Here is a 27,924-nt window from a genome sequence, read left to right as displayed (position 1 = left end):
AGAGTGAGATGGGAAGCAAAGCTGAGCTAGTTGAGGAGTTTAAAGAAGTGATGAAGAGGGAGTTTAAATGACCGATTTGGGCATCATGAAGTATTTTCTGGGTTTAGAGGTGGACCAAAGAACAACAGGTATTTTTGTGTCCCAAAAGAGGCATCGGCCACCGCGGCGCCGGGGGTGCTGGACGTCGCGTGGCTCGCGGGGCCATGGTACGCGGAGGAATATCGCGCTCTGGTGGAAGAGGCATCGAAATAAAAAAAAAAAAATTTAAGATTATAGGGAAGTTTTGTTGGAAAATCTTAAATTTCTAGAGATTCCGAGATATCCGAGATATCCAAGATATCCGATTTAAGTTATCTGGAATTGTTTGATTTATCTTTTGAGTTATTTTGTTTCAGATTAGATAAGATAGTTTTTTGATAAGTTTTGATTTGATAAGATATTTTATTATCTTCTTGTTAGTTCAGTACGTTGTAAAATGGCTATTTAAAGGTCATCTCTTATTCAATAAAAAACACAGTGAGTTGCTACGTTCACCCATAACATTAGTATTACCTCGTCTCTCTTATTTTTTCTACATGGATGTAGGTCACATGTGGAGTGGCTGAACCAGGATAAAAGACTTGTGCAATCTTCTCTTACCCTTATCTTTTACTTTGTGTAACATCTTGATTGTATATTGAAAAGATTGTTCTTGATTAACATGTTTGCATGAGTAACATTGGTTTGGACTGACTATTACATATTGTTCTATTGGTTAATCAAGAAAGCATATAGGATTCATTTTTCATTAACAAGTCTTTAAGAAACTTCATTGAAAATTCATTTTTAGAAAAGTTTAAATTAAAATAAAGATCCTAAAAATTCTGAAAATTTTTAAAGTGTCATAGAATCCAATTCACCCCCCTCTTGGATTGAGCCATTCTTTTCTAACAATCGGCTGTGTTGATAGCAGATTTATTATCACAATAAAGTCTCATTGGTTCATCTCGCTTTATTCTCAAGTCTTCCAAGATGATCCTCAGCCATAGTAGCTCACAAATCCCTTTTGCCATTGCCCTGAACTCTACTTTAGCACTGGATCTAGCTACCACACTTTGTTTTTTACTCTTCCAAGTCACAAGATTGCCACCATGGAAAGTGCAATATCTTGTAGTTGACCTCCTATCCACAATTGACCCTGCATAGTCAGCATCTGTATATGGTTGCAGACTTACATTCCTGTATATGATTGCAGACTTACATTCCCATTCCATTTGAACAAAATTCCCCTACCAGGGGTCCCTTTCAAATATTGCACAATTCTTAGTACAGCCTGTAAGTGGATCTCCTTTGGTTGGTGCATGAACTGGCTGACTAGACTCACAACAAATGCAACATCAGGTCTAGTGTGAGATAAATGAATCTGCCAACTAGTCTTTGGTACATTTCCTTGTCAACTGCAATATCTTCTTCTGCGTTTCCCAACTTCAGATTTGGATCAATTGGTGTACTTGCAGGCTAGCACTCTGTCTTACCTGTTTCTTTTAACAAATCAGTAATGTATTTCTATTGGGGTATGAAAATACCCTTTTTAGAATGGGCCACTAGGGATGGCAAATAAACCCGTACCCGTGGGTAATATCCGAACCCGTCCCGACTTTGACGGGGAATACCCGCTTTGACCGGGTACGGGTACGGGTAAAACTCGATAAAAGAAATCGGGTACGGAGACAGGTATATACTTACCCGCCCCGTCCCCGTCCCCGTCCCCGTCCCCGTCCCCGTCCCCGTTCCCATCCCCGTCCCCGGTTAAATATATACCCGTTCCCGGTTTAATTATTTTAAAAAAATTAACATTTCAAATATTGTTCTAAAATCTATAGGCCACGCTGAGCAACGCAAACTTCGGGTTTCAATTTTCAATCCCATTCCCACTCCAGCCTCCGACCAAGCACTCTACTTTCTCCCTCCGAGCCACCGCACCAGCCACTCCAGCCTCTACTTTCTCCTTCCGAGCGGCTCCCTCACTACGACTGGTACGTCTCTCTCGCTCAATCTTCTTTCTTCCTTCCCTCGCAGTCCACTTGCTATTGTTTCTTCGTTTTCCTTGTCCTTATGGCTGTTTTATTTTTCAGATATGAAATAGGGGACCATGTTGGTGTTTACTGTGAGAATTTGTCTGAAACTGTGGAAGAGGCAATAAGGTTAATAGGTTTGTCACCAGATACCTATTTCTCAATCCATAATGATGACGAAGATGGGAAACCACTTAGTGGAAGTTCCTTGCCACCTCCATTCCCACCCTGTACTTTAAGAACAGCAATTGCACGATATGCGATGTTTTGTGTTCACCCAAGAAGGTGCTTGGTTTGAGTTTGATGCATCCTTACTTTCAGCCTTGTCCCTTTAACTTTGCTAGAGATTCACTTTTTGTTCACAATTAATAATACCTTGAAAACATAAAGATAAGTTAAAAATATTTTTTTTTGTAAAAAAAAATAATTTTTTTACGGGTACAGGTACGGGTACGACGGGTATACCCGATACCCGACGGGGACGGGGACGGGACAAAATTTACATACCCGACGGGTATGGGGACGGGGACGGGTATGAGTTTGAGTCGCGGGGACGGGGACGGGTATCATGAAACCCGTACCCGCCCTGCCCCGTTGCCATCCCTATGGGCCACTTCAATCCCCAAAAAATACTTCAATTTTCCCAGGGTCTTAATTTCAAATTCCTTGGCTAGATGTTGGCCTAACTGTTGTTGCTCCTCTTCATCATCACTTGTCACTATAATATCATTCACATACACCAGTAACATAGTTACTCCCCCTGACTTAGAGTGTTTAACAAATAGAGTGTGGTCTCCTTGGCTTTGTTTAAAGCCCAAACTTATCATAACTTTAGTAAACCTTCCAAACCACACTTGTGGTGATTGTTTCAACCCATACAATACCTTTTTCAACTTGCAAACAGTGGTGGCAGTAGTTTTTCCCACCGTATCCAAAGGGTAATTCCATGTAAATCTCCTCTTCAAGTTCTCCATGGAGAAAGACATTTTTTACATCAAATTGTTGCAAGTTCCAACCATAATTAGCCGCTAGGGATAATATCACCCTAACTGTATTCAATTTTGCAACCAGAGCAAATGTTTCTAAATAATCCATTGCATAAGTTTGAGTGAATCCCTTGGCACTGACTTTGCCTTGTACCTTTCCATGGATCCATCAGCCTTGTATTTTATAGTATACACTCACTTGCATCCTACTGTTTTTTTTTTTTCCATTTGATAGAGTAACCAATTCCCAAGTACTATTATTTTCCAGCGCTTCCATTTCCAAGTCCATTGCTTGTTTCCGTTTCATATTAGTCAAAGCCTCAGATAGGGAGCTAGGTGTTGTTGTAGTGTTTAGGCTTGTAAGGAAGGCTTTATGAGTAGGAGAAGTGTTTAAAGGATAGATCATTGGCTAGAGGGTATCATGGCTTGTTGGTACATTTTCTAGTCTCTTTCCTAAGGGCAATTGGGATGTCTAGGTCCTCATAAAGTGGTGCTGAACTGGATTCGAGTCCCTGTGTAATTGAGAAATCAGATATTGATTCACTAGAGGTTACAGGATTAGAAGAAATTACCTTATTTAATGTTGGGTTGGATTCTTGGACATGGACAGATTCTGGAATGGCCTTTGTCTTCCTTGTATGAACAAGATTTTTCCCAAATCTTACATCAACCCCATCTTGATTGAATTTAGTGGGTTCGGTGGATTGAGCCTCTTTTCCAGAATCTGTTGCCACATTTAGTCCTTACTTCTGGTCCGAGACTAAACTCAGGGAGCATCAGAGGAGGATCATCTTCCTTTCTTATAGTCTCCCCCTGAAGATGATCTTGGTGGAAATAACTTTCTTGCTCAAGAAAAGTGACATCACTGGACACAAAATGGTTTGGATGGTGAGTGATAGCATTTATATCCCTTTTGTGTGAATGAGTATCCTATAAAGACACATTTTAAGGCCTTAGGATCAAGTTTTTCTCTATCACCACTATGGATATGGACAAATGATACACATCCAAATATTCTTGAAACAAGTTTATTGGATGTTGCCACATTAGGATAGAAAGAGGATAGAACCTCCATAGGACTTTTTGAGGCTAGAACACTAGAAGGTAGTCTATTAATTAGATAACATGTGGTAAGAATAGCCTCCCCCCAAAACCATTTAGGAACCTTATGTTGAAAAAGAAGAGCCCAAGTTTGGTCTAGTAAGTGTCCGCTTTTTTCTCTTAGCAATCCCATTTTGCTGAGGTGTTTTGATACATGAAGATTCATGAATGATACCTGTTGGAGATCAGCGCATATCAATCAGAATCTGTTGAAGATCAGCATATATCAATCAGAATATTCAAGTCTGATTTGTACAACCCATAATAGGATTTAATGTTAATAAGATCAATTTTATTTTCCCTCCTTTAATTATTTAGATACAACATTTATAGAGAGAATTATTTCCCAGATTTTTAGGAATAGATTAGTGTGCAGGTTTATTCCCTTGTATTCTATTTATACCACTTTTGTATTTTTCTCAAATTAAAGAGATATACATTATATTTTTCCGCACGGTATCAGAACTCGATCTAAACCATCCCTATCCTAGCGCCACCAACCATGGGAGAGAACAAGGCAGAAGGTTCGAAAACCAGTTTGGTCGAAGGGCATGCTCTTCCTATCACTGGTCACAAATTGAATGGCCAGAACTACCCTCAATAAGTGCGATTAGTTAAGATCTTTCTTCAAGGAAAAGGGAAGGAAGGTTACATCATAGGAGACTCCAAGAGTCTAGAAAAGGGTGACCCTAATCTCAACAAATGGCAACTAGAAAACAGTTTAGTCATTTCATGGTGGCTCAACACCATGACTAATGAAATTAGGGAAAATTTCATGTACTATGATACTACCAAGGAGATGTGGGATGCAGTAAAGGAAACCTACTCAAATGTGGACAATACGTCTGCAGTATTTGAGATCAAGAGCATACTCCATGACCTGCAACAAGGTGATTTCTCCGTCACCGAGTATTTTAATACACTCAGTCAACATTGGCAGCAACTGGACATATATGAAGATGTTCAATGGAGTTGTACCGAGGATAAAAATAAGTATAAAGACTTGGTGGAGAAAGATAGGATCTACAAGTTTCTACTGGGACTGAACACAGAACTTGATGAAGTCCAGGGGAGAATCCTTGGAACCAAACCTCTTAAAACAATCCGAGAAGTATTTTCGGAAGTGAGAAAAGAGGAGAGCAGGAGGAAAGTGATGCTTGGAAAGTCAAGTGCAGCCCCATCCATTGAAGGCTTAGCAATGGCAGCAAGGGGGAACCATCCTCGTACATCTCAAAAGAAAAACCGGCCTTGGAGTGAACATTGCAAGAAACTAGGTCATACTAAGGACCACTACTGGATCATTCATGGCAGACCTTCAGAGGCAAAACAGACCAAAAACCTGGATGGCAGGGGCAACACAGATGAGGTAAATTCTAATCCATCTCCATTCAGCAAGGAGAAAATGGAAGCACTACAGAAAATTCTCTCGCAAACAATTGGTACAGCTACAGTGGCACAAAAAGGTAATTTCTTGCATGCTTTAAATACTAGCAAAGGAAAACCAAAGTCATGGATCATTGACTCAGGAGCCTCAGATCACATGACTAGAGACTTAACTGTATTTAAAAGCTATTCTCCATGCCTAAATAATTACACAGTTCGGATAGCTGATGGGACTCTTTCTAAGGTCATGGGTAAAGGTTCAGTTATTATCTCACAAAATATTACCCTAAATTCAGTCCTTTATGTGCCTATTCTTGACTGTAATTTGTTGTCCATTAGCAAACTAACAAGAGATTTGAAGAGTGTCACTAAATTCTTTCCTAACCTATGTGAATTTCAGATTTTGGAGTCGGGGAAGACGATTGGCAATGCTGAAGAATGTGCTGGACTCTACCTCCTCCAAGTTGAAGAGTCAAAAGTGGAACCCAAGGCCAACTCTTGGGCAATTGTACCTCCAAATAGGAAAAATTTTGTAATGTTGTGGCATTATTAGCTAGGCCACCCAAATTTTATGTACTTGAAAAAAATGTTTCCCACATTATTCAATAAAAATCAAGAGTTGTTTCAACGTGAAATATGCCAATTATCCAAACATACCCGTAACTCCTACCTGCCTCAACCCTATAAACCCCCTCAACCTTTCTCCCTAATTCACAGTGATATATGGGGACCATCACGGGTAAACAATGTCATTGGATCAAGCTGGTTTGTCACCTTCATTGACGATCACACACGGGTCACTAGGGTTTTCCTAATGAAGGAGAAATTAGAAGTTGGCGGAATATTTAAGTTGTTTCATACTATGGTGGAAACACAATTTCAAAGCAGAATTAAGGTGCTTAGAAGTGACAACGGCCGAGAGTATTATCACTCTACACCAAATTCCTACCTTCAGAAACATGGAATCATACATCAGAGTTCATGTGTAGATACCCCTCAACAGAACGGAGTCGTCAAAGAAAGAATAGACATCTCCTAGAAGTGACCAGATCTCTCATGTTAGCTACAAATGTACCTAACCAATTTTGGGGAGAAGTTGTCCTCTTTGCAACCTACCTTAAATAGAATGCCCTCCCGAATCCTCAACTTTAACACCCCTTATTCTACTCTCCAAACTTCATATCCTACCAGTCGTATCCTTACATCCATTTCCTTGAAAATATTCGGATGTTCAGCCTTCATCCACAACCTCAATCCTCATCGCAACAAACTTGACCCGAAATCCATCAAATGCATCTTCCTTGGCTACTGCCCCCACCAAAAGGGGGTACCAATGCTATTCACCCCAAAACAGGAAATTTTACCACACCATGGATGTCACTTTTTTTGAGAATCATCCTTATTACCCCAAAGTTGGCATTCAGGGGGAGCAGACTTATCCAATTTAAGTGGTAGAATCCCAACTTTTGGGATTGGGGCTAGCTGAATCTGCCCCAAATACAGAACCAACCAATATTGCACCTACACAAGAGGAAATTACAGTAAAAAATGTAGAAAATGCAATAGAATTTTTGGGATTTGAGCTAACCAAATCTGCCCCAAATGCAGAACCAACCGAGACTGCATCTGTAGTAGAAATTGAACAAGAAAATGCAATAGAAACTGCACCAATTGAAGCTAGAGAGAGGATTGCATCTCAGCAGAATCAAAGCCCAGCCACACAAGGAGACAACTGGATGACGTACTTCAAGAAGAGAAGGAAGGGAATAGAGTCCAGCACAGATCCAAGGCAAAGCCATGAATCCAACCAGGCTCCAAAAAATGAGTTTTCCCTAGGTAATATTGTTCCTAATCCTAAACCTATTGATGACATTGACATTCCTATTGCCTTAAGAAAAGGGGTGAGATCTTGCACTCATCAACCCATTGAGAAATATGTGTCCTATGGAAAATTGTCACAGGGGTATAGGTCTTTTGTGGCAGCTCTTGACAGCACAAATATCCCAAGGAATGTTCAAGAGGCACTCCAACAACCTGAATGGGCCGCAGCTGTAATAGAAGAAGTCTAGGCCTTGGTTAAAAATGGCATGTGGGAAATCACCACTCTACTAGAAGGAAAGAAATCGATTGGATGCAAGTGGATATTCTCCATCAAATACAATGTCGATGGTAGTATAAACCAGTACAAAGCTCAACTGGTGGCAAAAGGTTTACCCAATCATATGGAGTGGACTTCGAAGAGACTTTTGCGCCGGTGGCCAAACTCAATTCAATTCGAGTCATACTCTCTTTAGCTGCAAATTTAGATTGGCCACTCTATCAACTAGACATCAAGAATGCCTTCCTAAACGGTGAACTAGAAGAAGAAGTCTATATGCAAATTCCCCCAGGACTTAAGTCATCCAGAACCTCAAGCATGGTGTGCAAGCTGCGAAAATCTCTATATGGCCTTAAACAATCTCCGAAAGCGTGGTTTGATAGATTGACTCGAGTTGTCAAGGAAGACGAGTTCAACCAATGCCAATCAAATCACACTATGTTTTTCAAACACTCCTTGGAAGGGAAGGTAGCCTTGTTCATTGTTTATGTTGATGATATCGTTATCACAGGAAACGATTATGATCAAATCAAGCATCTGAAGGGAATTTTGGCCAAGGAATTTGAAGTCAAGGACTTGGGTCAGCTTAAATAATTTCTAGGAATGGAAATTGCTCAAACAAAGAATGGTATTTATGTATCACAAAGAAAATATACATTGGACTTACTTCAAGAAACCGGCATGCTTGGATGCAAGGCAGCCAATACTCCCACTATACCGGAAAGAGAAGTGAAGAAGAAAGTCCACCAGCTAATAAAGATAGATATCAAAGCCTAGTTGGGAAGCTAATCTACCTAACTCACATTAGGCCTGACATTGGTTTTGTTGTGAGCTTAGCTAGTCGCGCTATACATCTAATCCAACTGAGGCCCACATGAAAACAGCGAACAGAATCCTCCAATATCTCAAAGGTACACTAGGTTGAGGACTCTACTTCAAAAAGAACTCAAACAAAAGCATTGAAGTCTACACTGACTCGGATTGGGCGGAATGCCGCTCTGACAGAAAATCAACTACAGGCTATTGCTCCTTTGTGTGGGGAAACATGGTGACTTGGAGAAGTAAGAAGCAACCTGTGGTGGCAAGGAGTAGTGCAGAAGCTGAATTCAGAGCTATGGCTTAAGGTATCTGTGAAGGAATATGGCTTAAGAGGTTGCTGGATGAAATCAGAATTCCCATCAGTTACATTGAGAATATTATGTGACAACAAAGTTTCCATAAGCATTGCAAAGAACCCAGTCCACCATGATAGGACAAAGCACGTGGAGATTGACCGACACTTCATTAAAGAAAAAATTGACCACAGTATTATAAGTGTTGACCATGTTCCATCATGCAGACAAACAGCAAACATCCTAACAAAGGCTCTTCCAAGGAACACATGAAAACATTAGATTCAATCTAGGTATGATAGACATCTACCACCCAGATTGAGGGGGAGTGTTGGAGATCAATGCATATCAATCAGAATATGTTGGAGATCAGCATATATCAATCAGAATATTCAAGTCTGATTTGTATAGCCCATAATAGGATTTAATGTTAATAAGATCAATTTTATTTCCCCTCCTTTAATTATTTAGATACAACATTTATAGGGAGAATTATTTCCCAGATTTTCAAGGATAGATTAGTGTGCAGGTTTATTCCCTTGTATTCTATTTATACCATTTTTGTATTTTTCCCAAATTAGAGAAATATACATTATATTTTTCCGCAATACCCCTTTTTTGGCAAAAAGAATTAAGTCCATGATTAAAGTAATCTTTGGCATTATCAGAACTAATCCTCTTAATACTAACACCAAACTGATTTTGTATCATTGAGAAAAATTGTTGAACCACAAAGTTGACTTCAAACTTTTGTTTTAGTAAGAAAACCCATGTAACCCGAGTACAAACATCTATAAAAGTAAGAAACCAACAGGCAACAAATACATTTGGGATGTTTGAGAGACCCCATACATCAGTATGAATTAAATAGAAGGGATAAGTGCTCATTTTATTACTAATTGGAAAAGGCACACACTTGTGTTTAGCAAGTTCACGAACTTCACAATGAAGACTCTCCACATCTAATTTATTTAAAAGGCAAGGGAATAACAATTTTATGACTCTAAAGGAAGGATGTCGAAGATGACAGTGTTGTAGGAGGACCTTCTCCCTGTTGTTCTTTATTGAATCAAAGAAAAAAAGGTTGCCATTGTTGTGTAGGTTTGGGGGCAGATTTGGGTTGTCCAAATAATAGAGGCCATTCCATTCTCTAGCATGTCCAATCATCCTCCCTGAGTGCTTGTCCTACAGTATACAAACATTGTCATAAAAAATAACATTAAAACAATTTGGGAATATGAAGGACATTTTTTAGGTTTATGGATGGGCTTATTTGAACTTCTCCTTGTCCTACTGCATTGATGAAAGTGCCATCTACCGTGGATATTTTCTTATTACTAGGATAAGGGGAGTAAAAGGAGAAATGTTTAGATAAGGGTGTCATGTGGTCAGTGGCCCCAGAATCTAATATCCAATATTGGTTATAGGATGTATCTAGAGCATTGAATCCAAAAAAGAAAGGAACTACTTCATTAATTCCTGGAACTTTTTCTTTTACAAGGATCTGGACCCTCACTTGATCAAAATCAGAGTTAAGCCCCACCAAGAAGTCATAAACTCTATCTTTCTCAATATACTTGAGCATTGTCGAATATGCTGGGCACTTGGCTTTTATAACCCTGTAATGGTCTAACTCCATCCACAATGATTTGAGTTGATTGGCATACTTTGTAACAATTTTGTTTCCTTGTTTTGCAGCCACAGTCTTCACCTTCACATCATATACTTGAGCAGCATCTTTAGCTTTGGAGTAAGTCTACTCTATGGCATTCCAAATCCCCTTGGCAGAATTAAGAAACATGCAAGTATCACTGATTTCTGGGACCATTGAGTTCCATATGCCATGATCATAGAGTCCTCTTCATCCCATTTTGTAAATTTGGGATCTTCCTCTTTAGGGGCATCACTAGACAAGTGGCTAGCTTTCCCTTTACCTTTCAAAATAGTACGAACAATTTGGGACCATTTCAAGTAATTCTTCCCATTCAATCTATAGGCAATGTGGAGGCTCTGAAGCTCTCCATGGGTTTGGAAGTTATTATCCCCTATTTCAGTTGTTGTGTTAACCGGTTCCACCATGGCTGCAATAGTATTGTAAATCACGACAACAATGAAGGTTGCCTTCAAAGGAATGATCAACAGCAATGAAGGCTACTATCTAGGGTTTTGGGATGATCAACAGCAATGAAGGCTGTTATTTAGGGCTTTTGGATGATCAACAGCAATGAAGGCTATTGTCTAAGGTTTTGGTTTGCGCAGTCAAAGGCGGCTCCCAGAATTTGGGACCGTTTGGATATTCAGGGATGTATACCGAGAATTATCCTTGCTCAGAACAGGGATTCCAATGTAAGAATGGAAACCGTTGTAAGGAGCAGAAATGTTGCAGAGAGAATTTTTCAGAGAAAGAGACAAAATATTATTGAATGATGATGTATTGATTTTCCTTGGCCCACAGGATGAAATAGTACCTCATTTGTTACAATTGCTTGACAGCAAAAAAGCAAATTCTAACAACCTCAATGACACCTCACCATTCATTAGTCATCATCTATTACATAAAATTGGAAATGAAATAAAAACATAAACATGTATTATTAAGTGTCACGTATATACTGTGACAATACCCGCCCCTATAAGCACACCGTTGACCTCAAGGGTGGAAATGAGGGAACTTGTGAAGTAGATCATAGAACTCCCAGAAAGCCTGATCGTGAGGCAAATTCCTCCACTTAACCAACACTTTTGTAGCAGCTATGTGGCCCCTCTTCACCATCTTTTGGTCTAAAATCGCCTCTGGCTCCCCTTTTGTACTAAAGGCATCCCCATCAACTGGCAAAGGATGAAAGGGGCTGGTAGTAGGATCCCTGCAAGGCTTCAGTTGTGAAACATGAAAAACATTATGAATTGCAGCTGCAATAGGTAACTCTAACTGATACGCAGTTTGTCCAATATGATCCAGAACCTTAAATGGGCCATAATACTTTGGTAAAAGCTTATGGAAAGTACTATGACGCATGGAATGCTGTCTGTAAGGTTGCAGCTTCAAATAAACAAAATCCCCAATAGAGAATACTCTGTCACTCCGATGCTTGTTAGCTTGTTGGGTCATGCGATTCTGAGCACGCAACAAATGAAAGTGTAAGAGTTTAATAGCAGCTTCTCTAGCCGTTAAAGATCTGTCAACTGCAGTATTAGTAGATTCACCAGGCAAATAAGGAAGATGGATAGGAGGAGCTTGACCATAAACTACTTCAAATGGGGTAGTTTGGATGGCAGTGTGAAAATTTGTATTGTACCACCATTCAGCTAGAGAAAGCCAACGAGACCAAGAAGAAGGTTTTTCAGAACACATGCAACGAAGATAAGTTTCAAGGCATTTATTGACAACTTCAGTTTGACCATCGAATTGAGGATGGTAAGCTGTGGACTTGTTCAATGCCACCCCTTGGAGTTGAAAGAGATCACTCCAAACCTTACTAAGGAAAATGGGATCTCTGTCACTTGTGATGGAAGTAGGCATGCCATGGAGTTTAAAAATGTTATCAAGGAAGACTTGAGCAACCTTAAGTGCAGTGTAAGGATGTGACAAGGGTAAAAAATGTGCATACTTCCTCAAGCGATCCACGACAACTAAGATAACTTGCTGTCCAGCAGAAGATGGAAGGCCCTCAATAAAATCCATGCTAATAGCATCCCAAATTCTATTAGGGATTGGAAGAGGTTGTAAGAGACCCGGATAAGCAGCCAATTCTGGTTTACATTTTTGACAGATATCGCATTTTCTGACATATTGTTGAATGTCCTTGAGCATGCCTTTCCAAAAGAATAAAGATTTAACTCTAGCTGCTGTTACATCTCTTCCAGAATGGCCTCCCAATGGGGAATCATGCAACCACTTGAGAATAACATCTTTTAGTGCTAAATCCTCACCAATAACCAACTTACCTTTTCTTCTCAACTCCTCTCTATGCCATGTGAAGTTAGGATGAGAGGAAGGATTCTGTTTTAAATCAGAAATAATTTGCTGCAACGTAGAGTCAGAAAGCCAAATAGCTTTAATTTGGTCTAACAATCCATGTTGAGCATTTTCTAACAACAACGGCAATAGTTCAGCCCCAGTAAGTCTTGAAAGAGAATCAGCTGCTAAATTAGTCGCACCTTCCTTGTATTGAATAACAAAATCAAAGCCCATGAGTTTAGACAACCATACCTGCTGAAAAGGGGTGTTGAGTCTTTGTTCTAGCAAAAACTTAATGCTTTTCTGATCAGTCTTAATCACAAAAGGACCATGTGACAAATAGGTACTCCACTTCTGAATAGCATACACAATAGCAAGAAGCTCCCGTTCATAAATAGACATGGCCTGGTGTTTGGGCCCCAGAGATTTACTAATATAGGCAATAGGGTGATGATCTTGCATCAAAACAGCACCAATGCCTTTGCCCGAAGCATCTGTTTCAATCACAAATGGTTTGGAGAAATTTGGAAGTGCTAACACAGGGGCTGTAACTAAGGCTTTCTTAAGAGTGTGGAAAGCCGCAAGAGACTCCTCCAACCAAGTGAAACCCTCCTTTTTTAGCATGTCAGTTAAAGGCTTTGCAATCTTGCCAAAGTTAGAGACAAATCTGCGATAATAGCCGGCTAATCCCAAAAAAGCTCTCAACTGTTTGAGATTTTGAGGTTGAGGCCAATCTACCATAGCGGAAATCTTAGAGGGATCAGTAGAGACTCCATTTTTTGTGATAAAATGACCAAGGTATTCCACTCTTGTAGCAGCAAAAGTACACTTTTCCCTATTGACAAAGAGCTTATGGTCCCGAATAGTTTGAAATACCAAGTGTAGATGAGAAACATGATCTGTTAAAGTGGGACTGTAAATCAAAATGTCATCAAAGAAAATAATGACAAACCTTCGTAGAAAAGGATGAAAAATGTGGTTCATAAGAGCTTGAAAAGTGGCAGGGGCATTGGTGAGACCAAACGGCATCACCAGGTACTCAAAATGGCCTGCATGTGTTTTAAAAGCAGTTTTGTATTCTTCTCCAGCTTTCATTCGAACTTGATGATACCCAGATTTCAAGTCAAGCTTAGAAAAGACAGTAGCACCACATAACTCATCCATTAAGTCTTCTATGAGTGGGATTGGAAACCTGTCTTTAATGGTAAGTTGGTTGAGCCTCCGATAATCCACGCCAGCCTCCAAGAACCACCTTTTTTTCTGACTAACACAGCTGGAGAAGCAAAAGGACTATTGCTATATTGAATGAGTCCTTGCCGTAGCATATCCTCAACAATATTATCGACAATGTCCTTTTGAATAATGGAGTACCTATAAGGGCGCAAGTTAAAGGGGTTAGTACCCTCCTACAAAGGAATACAATGGTCAAAACCTGGTCTGACCAGAGGTAACTCAGCTGGTTCCCCAAAAATTTCTGCATATTCATCAATCAAGAGCTCAATATTAGTTGGGATTTGTTCAGTCGTATCGAACATAGCCTGCATTTGGCAAGAAGGAACCTCCACATGATTGTCAAATTGATCCATGTAAAAAAAACACATTTGAGCACCTTGCTGGACAGCTTGGTAGAAAGATTTATTATTAATTAGTTTGGTACCCGAGGACTTAGCACCCCGGAGAACAAACTTCTTACCCTTGGTGGTAAACTCCATTTGGAGTTTAGAGAAATCCCACAATATTGGACCCAAAGAAGTGAGCCATTGAATACCTAAAATCAAATCATAACACCCCAATGGAAGAACAATAACGTCAGCTGTGAAATTAGTTTGTTGCAACTGCCAAGTAAATCCTTTACACATGAACGGAGCCTCTAATTTATTACCACCCCCGGTGGTGACTGTCAATGGGGAAATTTTCTCCAATTTGCAACCCAATTTCTTGGCCACATCCAAGTCCAAGAAATTATGAGTGCTTCCGCTATCAATTAAAATGTGCAACACTGTTTTACTGTGCAATCCAGACACTTTCATAGTTTGAAAACTAGAATTTCCAGTCATAGCATTCAAAGAGAGTTTAGGAGTCTCAACTGTAATACTATCCACATTATCCACTAACAACTCAGTTTCTGCATGGCCACCTGCCTCATTAGGATCATCCTCATCCAACTCCATCACTAAAACTTGTGATCTTTTGTGTTTTAATTGATGACCTGGAGTAAAAGGCTCATCACAAAACGTACAGAGTCCTTTGGCCCTTCTCTCAGCCATCTCGACAACATTAAAGGTTCGGGGAATTCGATTTAGTAAAGGTCGAGGGTTTGAACTTGGTGGAGGTGCACTTGTGGTAAAGGGAGGTTTAGGAGGGGGATTTGTGAATTTAGTGGAAGGAACCTGAATACGACCATCATGCTTATAGATAGGAGCTTTGGAAGCTTCATGTAGTTTTGCAAGGTGAGCGGCATGAGAAATGGAAGTGGGGTTGAACATCCTGACCTTCATCTGGGTTTCGTGTTCCAAACCAGCTAAAAAAATGCTCAAAGAGTGTTCAGGAAGTAAGGCTACTTGAGTTAACGCGAGCTCAAAATCATCTATATATGTCTGGACCTTGCCTATGTGCTTAACTTGAATGAGAGCAGCGAGTGGGTCATCATAAACCTCACCAAATTGTTGAGCTAAGTCAGAAGTGTATTGAGACCAAGAAGGATAGATATCGAACTTATTACGCATGTAATTGAGATGCCATTGTAAGGCAATTCCATCAAGATGTATCGAGGCTAAACGAACCTTAGAATCGTCGGTCGTCCCATCCAAAGAAAAGAATTGTGTGCACTTGTACAACCATTCTTTCATATTCTTACCACCAAACCGAGGAAAATCCACTTTAGAGATGCGAGTAGAGTAGGAGTTACGGTTGTTGCCACTCTTGTTCTAAGAGGAACCACCGTCGGTACTACCAGCTGAACTGTTATGGTGGTTGTGGTCAGGAGAAGAGCTTAATAAACTTTTGATTTCTTCCATTCGAGCATCCAGGTGATCTAAACGGGTCATACTCGCACATATTTGCTCTAATCGAACATTAAACTCTTCTTGCTTCTTCTCGAGATCAGCCAACGTAACTTGATGTCGAGTCGCACCAGCCATCGCCAATGAATCGCCTGAGTCACTGATACCAATTGGGACCGTTTGGATATTCAGGGATGTATACCGAGAATTATCCTTGCTCAGAACAGGGATTCCAATGTAAGAATGGAAACCGTTGTAAGGAGCAGAAATGTGCAGAAATGTTGCAGAGAGAAATTTTCAGAGAAAGAGACATTACTGAATGATGATGTATTGATTTTCCTTGGCCCACAGGCTGAAATAGTACCTCATTTGTTACAATTGCTTGACAGCAAAAAAGCAAATTCTAACAACCTCAATGACACCTCACCATTCATTAGTCATCATCTATTACATAAAATTGGAAATGAAATAAAAACATAAACATGTATTATTAAGTGTCACGTATATACTAACAGAATTTGAGAGCTTTGATGCCATCTCAAGAATTAGGGCAGAAAATAGTTATTCCCCTTTTTTTTATTATTATTTCTTATGCTGAGAATACATCAGTCTTATATACAAGGCTGGAAAGTTAATTTAAGAAATACAATAATAGCACATATGCAATCAGATCCATATAATTCAAGGATGTTTCCCTTATACGCTTTAATTGTAATTTGCTAAATAAGGAAATAATAAAATACTGTTGCTGACATTATTTATTATACATCCTAACAAGAACACAAAACTAGGATTAAAAGAATTCAGACCAACCTGAAATTTGACCCCTGCAAGAGGACCATAATAATCCAAAGCTTCGAAATCCTTTGTTGTGACTGTCACCACAAGTGCAGCATTTGCCCACTTAGACGCTCGCTGAGAAAATGACATTCCATTGATGCATATTTCTGATGGACTTGTACTAGTGAGAACAACCTAAAAGTTCCAATTTTCTGTAGTTCACTACCAGTTGATGACATCCAATAATAGCCGAGGTAAATTAAAACATTGATATAATAGTATAAATATACAAATTGTCTAGCTGAAACCAGATGTGCCAGACATACGTCCCCTTTGTAAATCAACCAGTAAATATATATACCATGACATTTAGGTGCATGGACTAGCACCACAAAGAGCTCATTCCAAATAGTGTGATATATGATACGTAAGCAAAATGAGAACACCAACCTGCCCACCTGGACACATGCAAAAAGAGTAGCAACTTCGGTTTGCCACCCCTGCATCAGATGCTCCATAGAAATCCTCCTTGTCAATGTAACTAGCAACTTTGTAATCTGCCACTGGAATTTTACCACGGCCATGACAAACCTCGGAAGCCAATTCAGCATACTACACATTTAAATGAATAAAATTGCATGCATCATAATCATGACAAATAGATAAATAATTATGTGAGAACTGAGAATTAGCTTTTTTGACAAATAAAAAACTTTTATCAATATAGGACAAGGTAATTACTCCATCATCAGATTTGATAATGAACCGTGAAGTTACCACAATTTCCTCTTCTTTCCACCAATTATTAGTTAATATAGATAGATAGCTGATGGGAGTTGGGACTGTCAACTTGATAAAATTATATTGGTCCTTGTTCTTATCAAGCAGGATAATTATGGTATGAATTAAAAAAAACCCGAATTCACAGTATACCTACCATAATGGCAAAAGGAAGATATAAAAAACTACACAGTCAATAAGCGACTAATTTCCAGCTTAGGCACTTTTAGCTTATAACAAATGATGGGGCAGAAAACTCTCTCCCCAACCTACAATATTTGTTCCCCATTCATGATTGATATGAGAATGCAATAAAAAAGTTAACAAATGCTGCACCAACTGCATTGTGAATTCACACTATCATTTCAAATTTTCTGTTAAGAATGCACCAATTGAAATAGTCAACAAAGTCAACTAACATCTTTAGAGTTCGTGCTCTCTTTAATCAACACTAAAATGAGCAAATAGGGAATTTAGTTAGAGCACAGACTATTAGTTATTGGCGTAGAAGTTCTTAAAATGTGGATTATGGATCTAACTTAACCCCACAAAACTGATTTGTAAAGCGAAAATTGTCTCCCACTCATACTCTTTGTTTGCTTTATCTCTAGTCGATACGGGATTTAGATTTTTTCCAACACATTTCCAATGGTGGGTGACCCTTTTTAATGATTTAGAATAGGTGGGACTTGAGCCTCATGCTTAGCATTATTGGGCTTGTGTGTGTATCAATGGTGAGTAGCCATTTTAGAGTGGATTTAAGAAAACTCTGATATCATGTTAGAATGTGGTTTATAGATCTAACTCAATCATACGAAACCAACTTATAAGGTGAGGGATGTCTCTCACATATCAAATCTTTGTTTGCCTTATCTTTAGTCGATGTGAGATTTTTTTTTTTTCCAATACAATATTAGTATATCAAGACCATTGATAGCTAATAGAATTAGCGTAGGTATTGACTTCTAAAGTTAAATATCAAATTATTGAGAAATATGAATTAACAATTGAATACAAGTGAAGCCCAAGCTATATGTACCATAGCTCCATTAGAGTTCTTGTGTTGTTTCTAAATCATAACTTACAGGTTTCAATTTTCTAGATAACTTACATGTTTTCTAGATAACTTATTTGCATATCACTTTCTAAATCCTATCACTTTTAAATTATTTGCATAATCTCTCAATTTCAATTTACTAGATAATTGACAAGTTTTGAGAATCTGATGATTACTAGTAAGCAGTGTTTTAAAACCCGGACCGACCCGGCCAGTCGGACCGGTTGGACCGGGAACCGGTGGTCCAGCCGGTCCGAATCTGAAGTTGGATCGGTTATGCAGTCGACCCGTTTCAAACCGGATTGAACCGGTCAATTTTCCGGTTCAACCGGTGAGTCAAACCGGTTCAACCACTTTTTTTTTTATTTTTTTTAAAAAAATTTTAAGGGACCATAAATCACAAAAATAATAACGAAAATTGAATCTCTTAATGAAAAAGCAAAGTCTTATTAAATATAACAATGACTACTTGTTCTAATATATTTGTTTGCAATATATACAACTTAAATAACTTTTATAGTATATTATTAATTTTAAATTATATATTTAATAATTCAATATCTATGTAAATATTACATATATTATTTTGTGATATTAATTGCAAGCATATTATATATGTACATATTATTTATATTTTTAATTTGTATTAATATACCGTTTAACATGTAATTTTTTTATGTATTTTTTTACAAAATAAATAAAAATAATTTTAAATAAGATAGAAAAATTTAAATTTAAAATAAGATATGAATTTATTAAAATTTGTAAGTATAAATATATTTAATATGAATATTTTTTAATAAAAATAAAAAAAAAATCGAGTCATGCAGTTCAACCAGTGACCCGCCGGTTCAACCTTTGACCCACTGACCCAATACCTTAACCGGTTCGATGACCGGTCCGGTTTTTAAAACTATGCTAGTAAGTCATCGTGGAAACGATATTTGGAATTCTTCTTATATTAATGAGTGATATGGGCACTTATCATGGGTATAGTTTACACTAATCAAAAAACAAGGGTGCTGAAACAATTTGACTGGATACAAACCTGTATGCTGTTTATTAGTTCTTGAGGATGCTCAATCCGTAGCCCTATCTGTAGCCAATGTAAAATGAAATAGAAATAAGAAAATCATGACAAAAGCAAATGTCAAAGCAAACTTTACATTATATGATCATTTTTATTCAACTAGAAAACAAAATTACACATGGGCCAGAACAAGGTGCATGGTGTTATATATCTTATAACAATGACAAATATGAATTCATCAATCAAGGATTTTCTTGAGAAGTGGTTCATCCCTAAGGATCTATGTCTGTTTTTACTTTTTAAATTTAGAGGTTTCAGCTTCCATGAAGAAGGTTCTCTTGTTTGGCCAGAAAGGAAAGCTAGAAATTTCAACGGAACTTCAGCTCCATATTTGGGACAAGGTTGTTGTTTTAGCTTGTCTGTGTTGATCTGCTCATGGATAGTTGAGGACTGTTTCCATGTTATACATGAAGAGTGATTGGCATGCCTTGTTAACACCACTCAAATTCTTTGGTCCTTTGGTTTGAGAAAATGTTTTCTATTTTTCTTTCTTGCTTTTACTAATTTGTATAGGAAATGGTGAAAGATATTTCTCGTGAGGATGATTTATCCTCCAGCTTTGTACTGCTTTTTTCTTCCTTAATGAAACTTCTTTTTTATAACAAACAAAATTGAATTTGGCCAATCTAGTGGCACCTATACCATTGTGCTACCTCCGCATCTATGAAGCACCGATACTTCAATTTGCTTCACGTATCCGTATCCGATACGTATCCGTATCCGATACTCTTGGATACTTCACCGATACATGTCAATGAAGTATCCTAGTCTTTAAAAATATTATGAAAATTTTATTGAATTCCGATACTCTCAGATACCAATACTTATTAGTGATACGTATCGATAAAGTATTCAAATTTTTGAAAAATTATAAAATATCCATTACAGCTAAATAAGATATATAAACATGTTTAATATAGAAACATAGAAATATTTGTCTTTGATGAACTGTAAATGAAAATTATCTTCTATATAGATAATTTTAAGAAAGGAACAAAATTAGTAATATTATTTCTATTTGTAAACAATAAAAAGTAATCTATGATGAAATGATTTATAATTTATTTATTTTTAGTAATGTACAATAAGTATGTTTTTAATTTGGATTTGCAAAATAGCAATTATATATTTAATGTTTATGAATTTTGACCATAATTACATGTACACAATTATTATAATATATGAACATTGATATATACGATGACACGTATCTTACAAGTATCGTATCCTATATATTTTAAAATAATCGTATCGCCGTATCGGATACGTGTCGTATCCGATACGCGTATCGTATCGATGCATCATAGCTCCGCATCCAAAAGGAAATTGAAAAGCTTAGTAAATCTACAATTTAAATCACTGCAACACTTCTATCCAATAAATAATTCACTGCAATAAAACAAAACTGTTATTCATCAGAAGTGACCATGCAGATAGGCCTACCATAAGGCAACATAATGTAGGCTGTTCTTTAAGCCACTCAAATATTTAGCAAGTATTACTTTGACATTTTTCAGGATATTCTGAAATATTAGAATAAACAATAAGCACCGATGCTGCAATGTCAGCTGAGGTTTTCAATCATTTCAAGTGCCAAAACTGGCTCCATCAAATGTAAGACACAAACATGGGACAGACAAGAATATCATACAATTTCTAATGTCAAATGTTGAATATTGAACAAAATCTGAACCATCTAATTAAAATAAATCCACATGAATCTGGGATAAATTCTACACAAATCTTGTATGGGATAAATTCTACATTTGGAAGTTGGAACTGTTTTAGGGATACACAAATCTTGTATGGGGATATGCGAAAAGATAAGTGTTATGAATACAAGAATCCGAAAGTTAATAAATTAAAATAAAGCATAAGATAGAATGTCAATATACTCACAGAAAAATCTTTTGGTATTAACTCCACATTGTGAGCAAGAAGCACTTCATATATATCACGAGCAGAATGACCAACAGCCAGAATAACTGCATCATATTCCATCTTCTGACTTGTTAAATGTAATTTATCAGCTGATTCAGATGCCATAACCCCAAGAACATGTCCATCTTTTATAACTAAATCATCTACTCTTGTCCCAAACTTTATGGTGACCTAGACAAAAGAGGCAGTAGACTAGTAGTGTTAATCGGACAAGATGAAGACAACTGACAACTGCAAGGAAAACTATAATGACTTGAATTTATTTTCAATACAAGGAAGTTATTGGAACTCACACCCAAATGTTGCAGATGTTGCCTAAAGTTGCGAAGTAACGGAACCAACCTATCTGTTCCTAAGTGAGGTTTTCCATCAATCAATATCTGTTCTGGAGCTCCAAACTGCACTAGAGTTCTCATAACCTAAAAATGAAGATATCAAGTCAGCTATTCAGTGAGATATATAACAACCTAGGCATTGGTAGAATAGAACAATTGATGAGCCAATAAAATATAATATTTTTGGAAACAGACCTTTATCTATTGAGAATCACTGCATTAAAGTCTAGGATTCAAGAATGTTCAGCTTCATCAATAAGGCTTATCTTAGGTACTTAGGGATTTGCGCTTATATATACTCTCAAATGTAAATAATTCTGAAATGTAAATACTTATATGGCCTGCTGAGTGGTTTTTCAGCTGAGCAATTTTTCAAAACTAAGGAGAATGATTGTAAAAGTTTCTCATATTTTCTTCTTTAAAAGCTGATTTTTAACTAATGAAGAAGTTAATTTTAGATTATAGAGAAGTTAATTTCATTTTTCTTCTCGTAGAAGTGTTAATAAAAAAAATTTATCCAAACAAGGTCTAACTCTTCAACTATATTGAACACAGAAATCACACACAATATAACAATACACTAGTTGTCCCAGAGAAAAACTCTCCAATTAAGAGTATTCTTTGTCCACAAACTACAAATAACATGCCTAATTAAACACCTTCAAGGGAGGATCTTGTTGAGGACATAGGGGAGCCATGGCCCCAATTTTTTTAAAATTATATATATACATATCCCTCTATATATATAATGTGTTATTTGAGTATGAGGATGAGAAAAATGAATGAGTCATTAAATATTTAATGTTATGAGTGAAAAATTAAGTGGTTCAAGATCATTATGTTTTCAACTGATGTTTATGATATATAATCAAATTTTATTGACTATTTCTTGTAAATTGAAAAACTAACATGTTATATAAAGATTGATTGAGATCATATTAAATTAAAGCTACCTTATAGAGCAAGCAATTAACTTGTTTTGTATATACTCTTTTCTCAAATATATTCTTAAAAGATACATAATTGAGAAAGGAATGAACTACAGTAAAAGAGTATATATGTCTAAAAAGTTGTGTACATGAAAAATAATAATCTCTTTATATATTGAGGAAGGATTCATTTACTCTAGGAATAAGTCTATTTAAACTTACTTCATTCAATAACTCATGTTTTACATTAAATTTTATTAGGAAAAACTCAAGTCCCACATCGACTAGAAATTAGGCAATTAAATAGTATATAAGTAGAAAACAGCCCTCACCTTGAAAGTCGGTTTTGTAGGGTTGCGTTAGGTTCAAATCCATTATTCTAAGATGGTATCAGAGCCATCTAGATCCATTCTAAAATAGGCTACCTACCATTGATACATGCACTATGAGCATGAGGAAGTGTATTGAGAAAAACTCAAGTTTCGCCAATCCTAGATCATTAGAAAGGGTCACCCACCATTTATACACGTACCAAGCCTAATAGTGCTGGACGTTAGAGGATGTATTGGAAAAAACTCAAGTCCCACATCGACTAGAGATTAAGCAATTAAATAATATATAAGTGAAAAGTAACATTCACCTTACAAACCGGTTTTGTAGGGTTGAATTAAGCTCAAGTCTACTATTCTAAGAAATTTCAACAATCCAAGCATTGAATTTAAAGTTCTTAATATATAAATTAAGTCTATAAATTTGTAAAAAGTTTGAAAACTATTTAATAATTAATACTTCATTTTATTAATTCAATTCAACAGATAAAATATTTTTATGATTATCCATCAATTTGAATTAATTAAATGAAATATCAAATGGTTTTCAATTTTTTTTTAAATTTACATATTTGATCTATGCATTAAGAATTTTAAATTCAATGACTGGATCGTTGAAATTTGATGTAGAACATGAATTATTGAACAGAGTAAATTTATATAGATTTATTCGTGGAATAAACAGATCCCTTTTCTTATTTATTAATTATTATAATAAGTCTATATAAACCTTGCTTTGTTCTTTCATTGAAACAAACAGTTTCAGCCTATCTTGTCTCAGTTTTCTCTCTTTTTTAACAATCCTTATAGACATTGAAGAGGAAGTGATGTCCCTGTTTTGTGAAAGACTCAGCCAATAAACCAGAAGTAATGCAGTTATCCCAGTCCAAGTCTACAACTATTATTTGACTTGGTTGCAGCAAGCAATTACAGATATTTGGTAACAATTTTGCATCCCTGCTCCAAACTTCAAAGGTCATGCAATGCTGTTTTATTGTCAATTACTAGACTGCCAAGTGAAACAACCAGTCTAAGGATGAATTTTGGCCATTTCTTTTCAATATCTTTAGCCAATTGCATGAACACGGTTAAAACTTAAAGCATATATCCTTCACTTGATATTTGGTTGAACTCCTCTAATAGGTACCCAAAATATAAACAAGATTATTGACTATATGGGTCCTGTATCAAAGAATACGGAATCTGATGGTGTGAAAATGAAAATACAGTAATAAAAGGAAAATAGAAGAAAACCATTTAGCAGTTAGCAATGCTTTCTTAACAAGTCTGCAACCAAAATAGGTCAATTTAACCCATACACAGGATGCACATATCTACTAACTGCATGAACAATATAAGAAAACTAACTGCAAGAACACTGCCACTGTTGCGTCCAATTCTGGTTACCAACTTTCCATCACTCCAGGTACCTGCACCACCCTGCCACACATAAGTCCTTAATAAATGACAAAGCAAATAAACAAGTAGACTCGTGTGAAAGAAAGACTAGTTGAATAAATGAGCTCACCAACTATATTTAACTCAAAATCTATCAATCATCTTGATTATGATTTTGATAAGCATTTTAAGAACTCTTGGCAATGATAAATATTTCAGCCTAGATGAGCATTAAAAAGGTAAACATAATTTCCATTAACTCAAATAACATGTCATATTCATCTCCTTGTTCACCGGCTTTTTTGGAGAAAGTTCAAATTGTTGCAACTAGCAACAAAGCTGCAAAAATGATTCAAAAGAATATTCCCATGTGTTTTCTTTTGAAAAAAAAAAAAAAAAAAAAAAAAGAGCATATTTCTCAGAACCTGACAACTTAAAAAAAAATAAAAAAGAAAGCGGTTGTGACCTTGTAAGACACATCCAGAAACAAATACCAACTACCAAGACAATAAACCATCATTCAAAGAAATAAATCAAGATGCATGGTACAACCTCCCCATAGCAGAAGTTGCTTTCCAATTCTAAAATTCGACGAACTACAAGAGCACCAATGTCACGCCCCCTTTTTTCTACCGGTTGACCTCTTTCTATCAGTGTAACATCTGCACCAAGCTCTGCAAGAACAAGAGCAGCAAATAGGCCAGAAGGCCCACAACCCACTACTGCAATTTTTGGCTTTCTAGTAGCCTGGTTCTTGTACAACTCTGTTGAGGAAATGCCATGTCCATTTCCCCCTTTTAGTACAGCTTCTTTATTTTCTTTACCTTCACGAATGATACTTGTCAGATCACCAAAATGTATTCCATCATGCACGGGTTCCACAAGGCCAACTTTAGGCTCCAGCCGTGAAATAAAGTCCCAACAACGAGGCTCCAGACTGATGAGTTTTTTGACATCCATGTCCACAGTATGCACAAATTTGGGCTCTTTTAATTTCTAAAAAAGCATCAGCATAAAAATATAAGAGGATGAAAATTCAATGATTTAAATTGTGACAATCCAAATTGAAATGGACACCTTCAAATGATTTAATTTATGATCCTAAGTAGAGAAAACGAGTTAACTTTGACTCAAATGATTTAAAGTAATCAACTCATTTTTTATATATCTTCACTTTAGGAACTTTTGTTTTTAAGAAATTATCATTTATTTAGTTTAGTCTTATTTACCAATGTACTATAACACTTTATTATTGTAGTTTATTACTTTGCCTTTTTATGAAGTTGAAATGTTAAATTATTGGTTTGTTAAGAATATTATGTTATGCATATATGTTATTAATAACGTTTTTAATGTTATCTTTATAATAAGTAACTAGTGTCTAGTAAAGCTTCACAAGTTTATGTAGACTCTTGAGGATTTTTATTACTATGAAATTTCAAATTATCATAGAAGATTAAATGGGCATTTGTTTCTCTGTTTTAAACATAATTATACTGGAAAGTTCGAAGAAACTGCACTGTCTTCTTCTTAATTAACATGAATTTCTGCACAACTGCATAGCAACTGTCACTGTGGCCATGTCAGCCACATTTGCCGGCAATGTCAGCAATCACAACACAATTCAAAACTTATTATAATTGACAAAAAATGAAATGCATATACAAATTGCGATGAGTGAATGTTAGTTTATCATTGTCATTGAACATTTGCAACCTACATAATAATTACATATACATACCTTCCTAGCATCAAAGGACTTCCTCACGACCGTGAAAGCTTCTGGTGGCAACAAGGAAGCAACCTGACAAAAACACGGACATCAATTGAAGAACGAAAGAAGACAAATTACTAATTTTCTTACGAGGAAGGGTTTCCAATACCGGGAACTTGAGAACTTTGGCGATTTCTTGGAGAAGACCATCGGAAACACGGAGAAAGTCCTTGCCAGGGTCCTGATCGAGTGGAACGGCGAGCTTGAAGAGCCTCCATGTACCCTCAAACTTGCTCTTCTCCTTAGCATCGGATAAGAGCTCTTTGTGCTTTGTCCTCAGCTTCTTCTTCTCGGACGGGTACCTCCGTTTCCCGGTTCTCTTCGCACACCAGATGCGGCTTGTTTGGCTACCGGTATAAGGATGAGAGGGACCGCCAAAACAGAAAGTATCCTGGTGCTTTGTTAAGTAGGAAGAGGAGGGGGATGGGAGAAGGAACATGGTGAGTGAGAGAGCTTAAGGGGCTTGTGATTATTTCGGATAACACTTTTGTTATCAAGCTACTCCTCTTTTATGAATTGTTCACTTCGGGGTCACTCAACCTCAAACCGTGAAACGTAGGGTCTTGGGTGCATCACTGCTGGACTTGCTTTAACAGTATTTTGGACCCAATCTAATCATGTTTGGGCTTGGGTTTGCTTATGGGCTCAACTATTTGTACCTTTTTTTCAAGGCAGATGATAAACACACCTCCACTCTCGTATAAATACACCCCCTTTTTAAAAAAATATATATATAATATCTAAATTACCCTTAAAAAAATAAAATTCTTAAATTTACACTCCCTTTTCTGCATCCCACACCCCACACCCCACACCCCCCTTCTTCCTAAAGTGACAAACATTGTAGCCGCAATTGCACCCCCAGTTTCTCTACAGTGGCCAGGTCTCTATTGTTCCCCAAAAGCACGAGGCCCACCCCAATTGCGACGAGCGTGGCTGCTGGCACACACATTGCACAGAAAAAATGTTCACCATGGATTTGTCGATGAACACTGTTTGTTTTGATTTTGAGCGAAGCAATGGTTGTTTTTTTCCTTGCGTGATTATTGACGATCATCCCCATCCACGTTGTTTTTGTTTGGTTGGATATTTTTTGTACATTGAAAAATACCGCACTTGAACAAACTATACACAAATTAAACAGCTATCAAATTAACGATCGTAATAACAAACTCAAAAAGGACGAAATTCACAAAATTAAGAGTGAAAATGCGTGTGGCTTTAATATTTGATTCTCAGATATGAAACGGCAGATAAGAAGGACTTACGGAAGGGGAAGGGCGAGATGCGTGGTGAGGCCATGAGGAGAAAATGAAGGAAGGAGGAGAAGCGCGGAAAGTGGAAGCAGAGTGAAGGGGATTCTGTTATTCTATCTGTGTGAATTGCCAAATAGTGTTCATCGAAATCCATGGTGAACATTATTTCTGTGGGGGTGCGGGAAAGGGGGGTGTGAGATGTGGGGAAGGGGGTGTAAATTTAGGAATTTTATTTTTTTAAGGGTAATTTAAATATTTTATATATTTTTTTTAAAAAAGGAGGTGTATTTATACGAGAGTGGAGGTGTGTTTATCATCTGCCTTTTTCCAACCATACCTCTGTATTCTTAAAATTAATAAATGTATTTGTATAGATTTTATAAAATGAGTTCATTTTAGCTTATTCCAATAAATTTTCAGATGTATTACATAAGACAAGAGCATAACAAATGAACATTGAAGTTATTTGCCAAAACACTTCCTTAATCATCTAATTAAATTATGGAAATTAATAGTTAACAAATTTATTTGTACAGTTAACCAATAAAGCACTATATTTCT

General features: G+C 37.0%; 1 protein-coding gene across 4 annotated transcripts in view; it reads right to left on the bottom strand.

Moving 5' to 3' along the window:
• Window positions 1-27,579, bottom strand: part of PDE327 (FAD/NAD(P)-binding oxidoreductase family protein) — a 33,925-nt gene extending 6,346 nt beyond the window's left edge. Inside the window, exons 1-11 of one of the 4 annotated variants that reach the window (XM_029270018.2) lie at window positions 27,376-27,579; window positions 26,217-27,232; window positions 26,075-26,137; window positions 24,886-25,329; window positions 24,304-24,375; window positions 21,636-21,761; window positions 21,301-21,513; window positions 19,360-19,407; window positions 16,925-17,086; window positions 16,508-16,669; window positions 86-9,919 (exon numbers count right to left, since the gene is read on the bottom strand). In XM_029270018.2, the coding sequence (XP_029125851.1) occupies window positions 9,281-9,919; window positions 16,508-16,669; window positions 16,925-17,086; window positions 19,360-19,407; window positions 21,301-21,513; window positions 21,636-21,761; window positions 24,304-24,375; window positions 24,886-25,329; window positions 26,075-26,137; window positions 26,217-26,546 (2,259 nt within the window). In that variant the 5' untranslated portion in view covers window positions 26,547-27,232; window positions 27,376-27,579 and the 3' untranslated portion in view covers window positions 86-9,280. Of the gene's footprint in view, window positions 1-85; window positions 9,920-16,507; window positions 16,670-16,924; window positions 17,087-19,359; window positions 19,408-21,300; window positions 21,514-21,635; window positions 21,762-24,303; window positions 24,376-24,885; window positions 25,330-26,074; window positions 26,138-26,216; window positions 27,233-27,375 lie in introns of those variants that run through there. The other 3 variants (XM_020351403.3, XM_020351402.3, XM_020351401.3) reach the window with 3 other exon arrangements.
• Window positions 27,580-27,924: the final 345 nt, after the last annotated feature.

The sequence above is a fragment of the Cajanus cajan genome, chromosome 2 (assembly GCF_000230855.2).
Source record: "Cajanus cajan strain Asha chromosome 2, NIPB_CcT2T_4, whole genome shotgun sequence".
NCBI lineage: Eukaryota > Viridiplantae > Streptophyta > Magnoliopsida > Fabales > Fabaceae > Cajanus > Cajanus cajan.
This window is presented reverse-complemented; position numbering and strand designations above follow the sequence as displayed.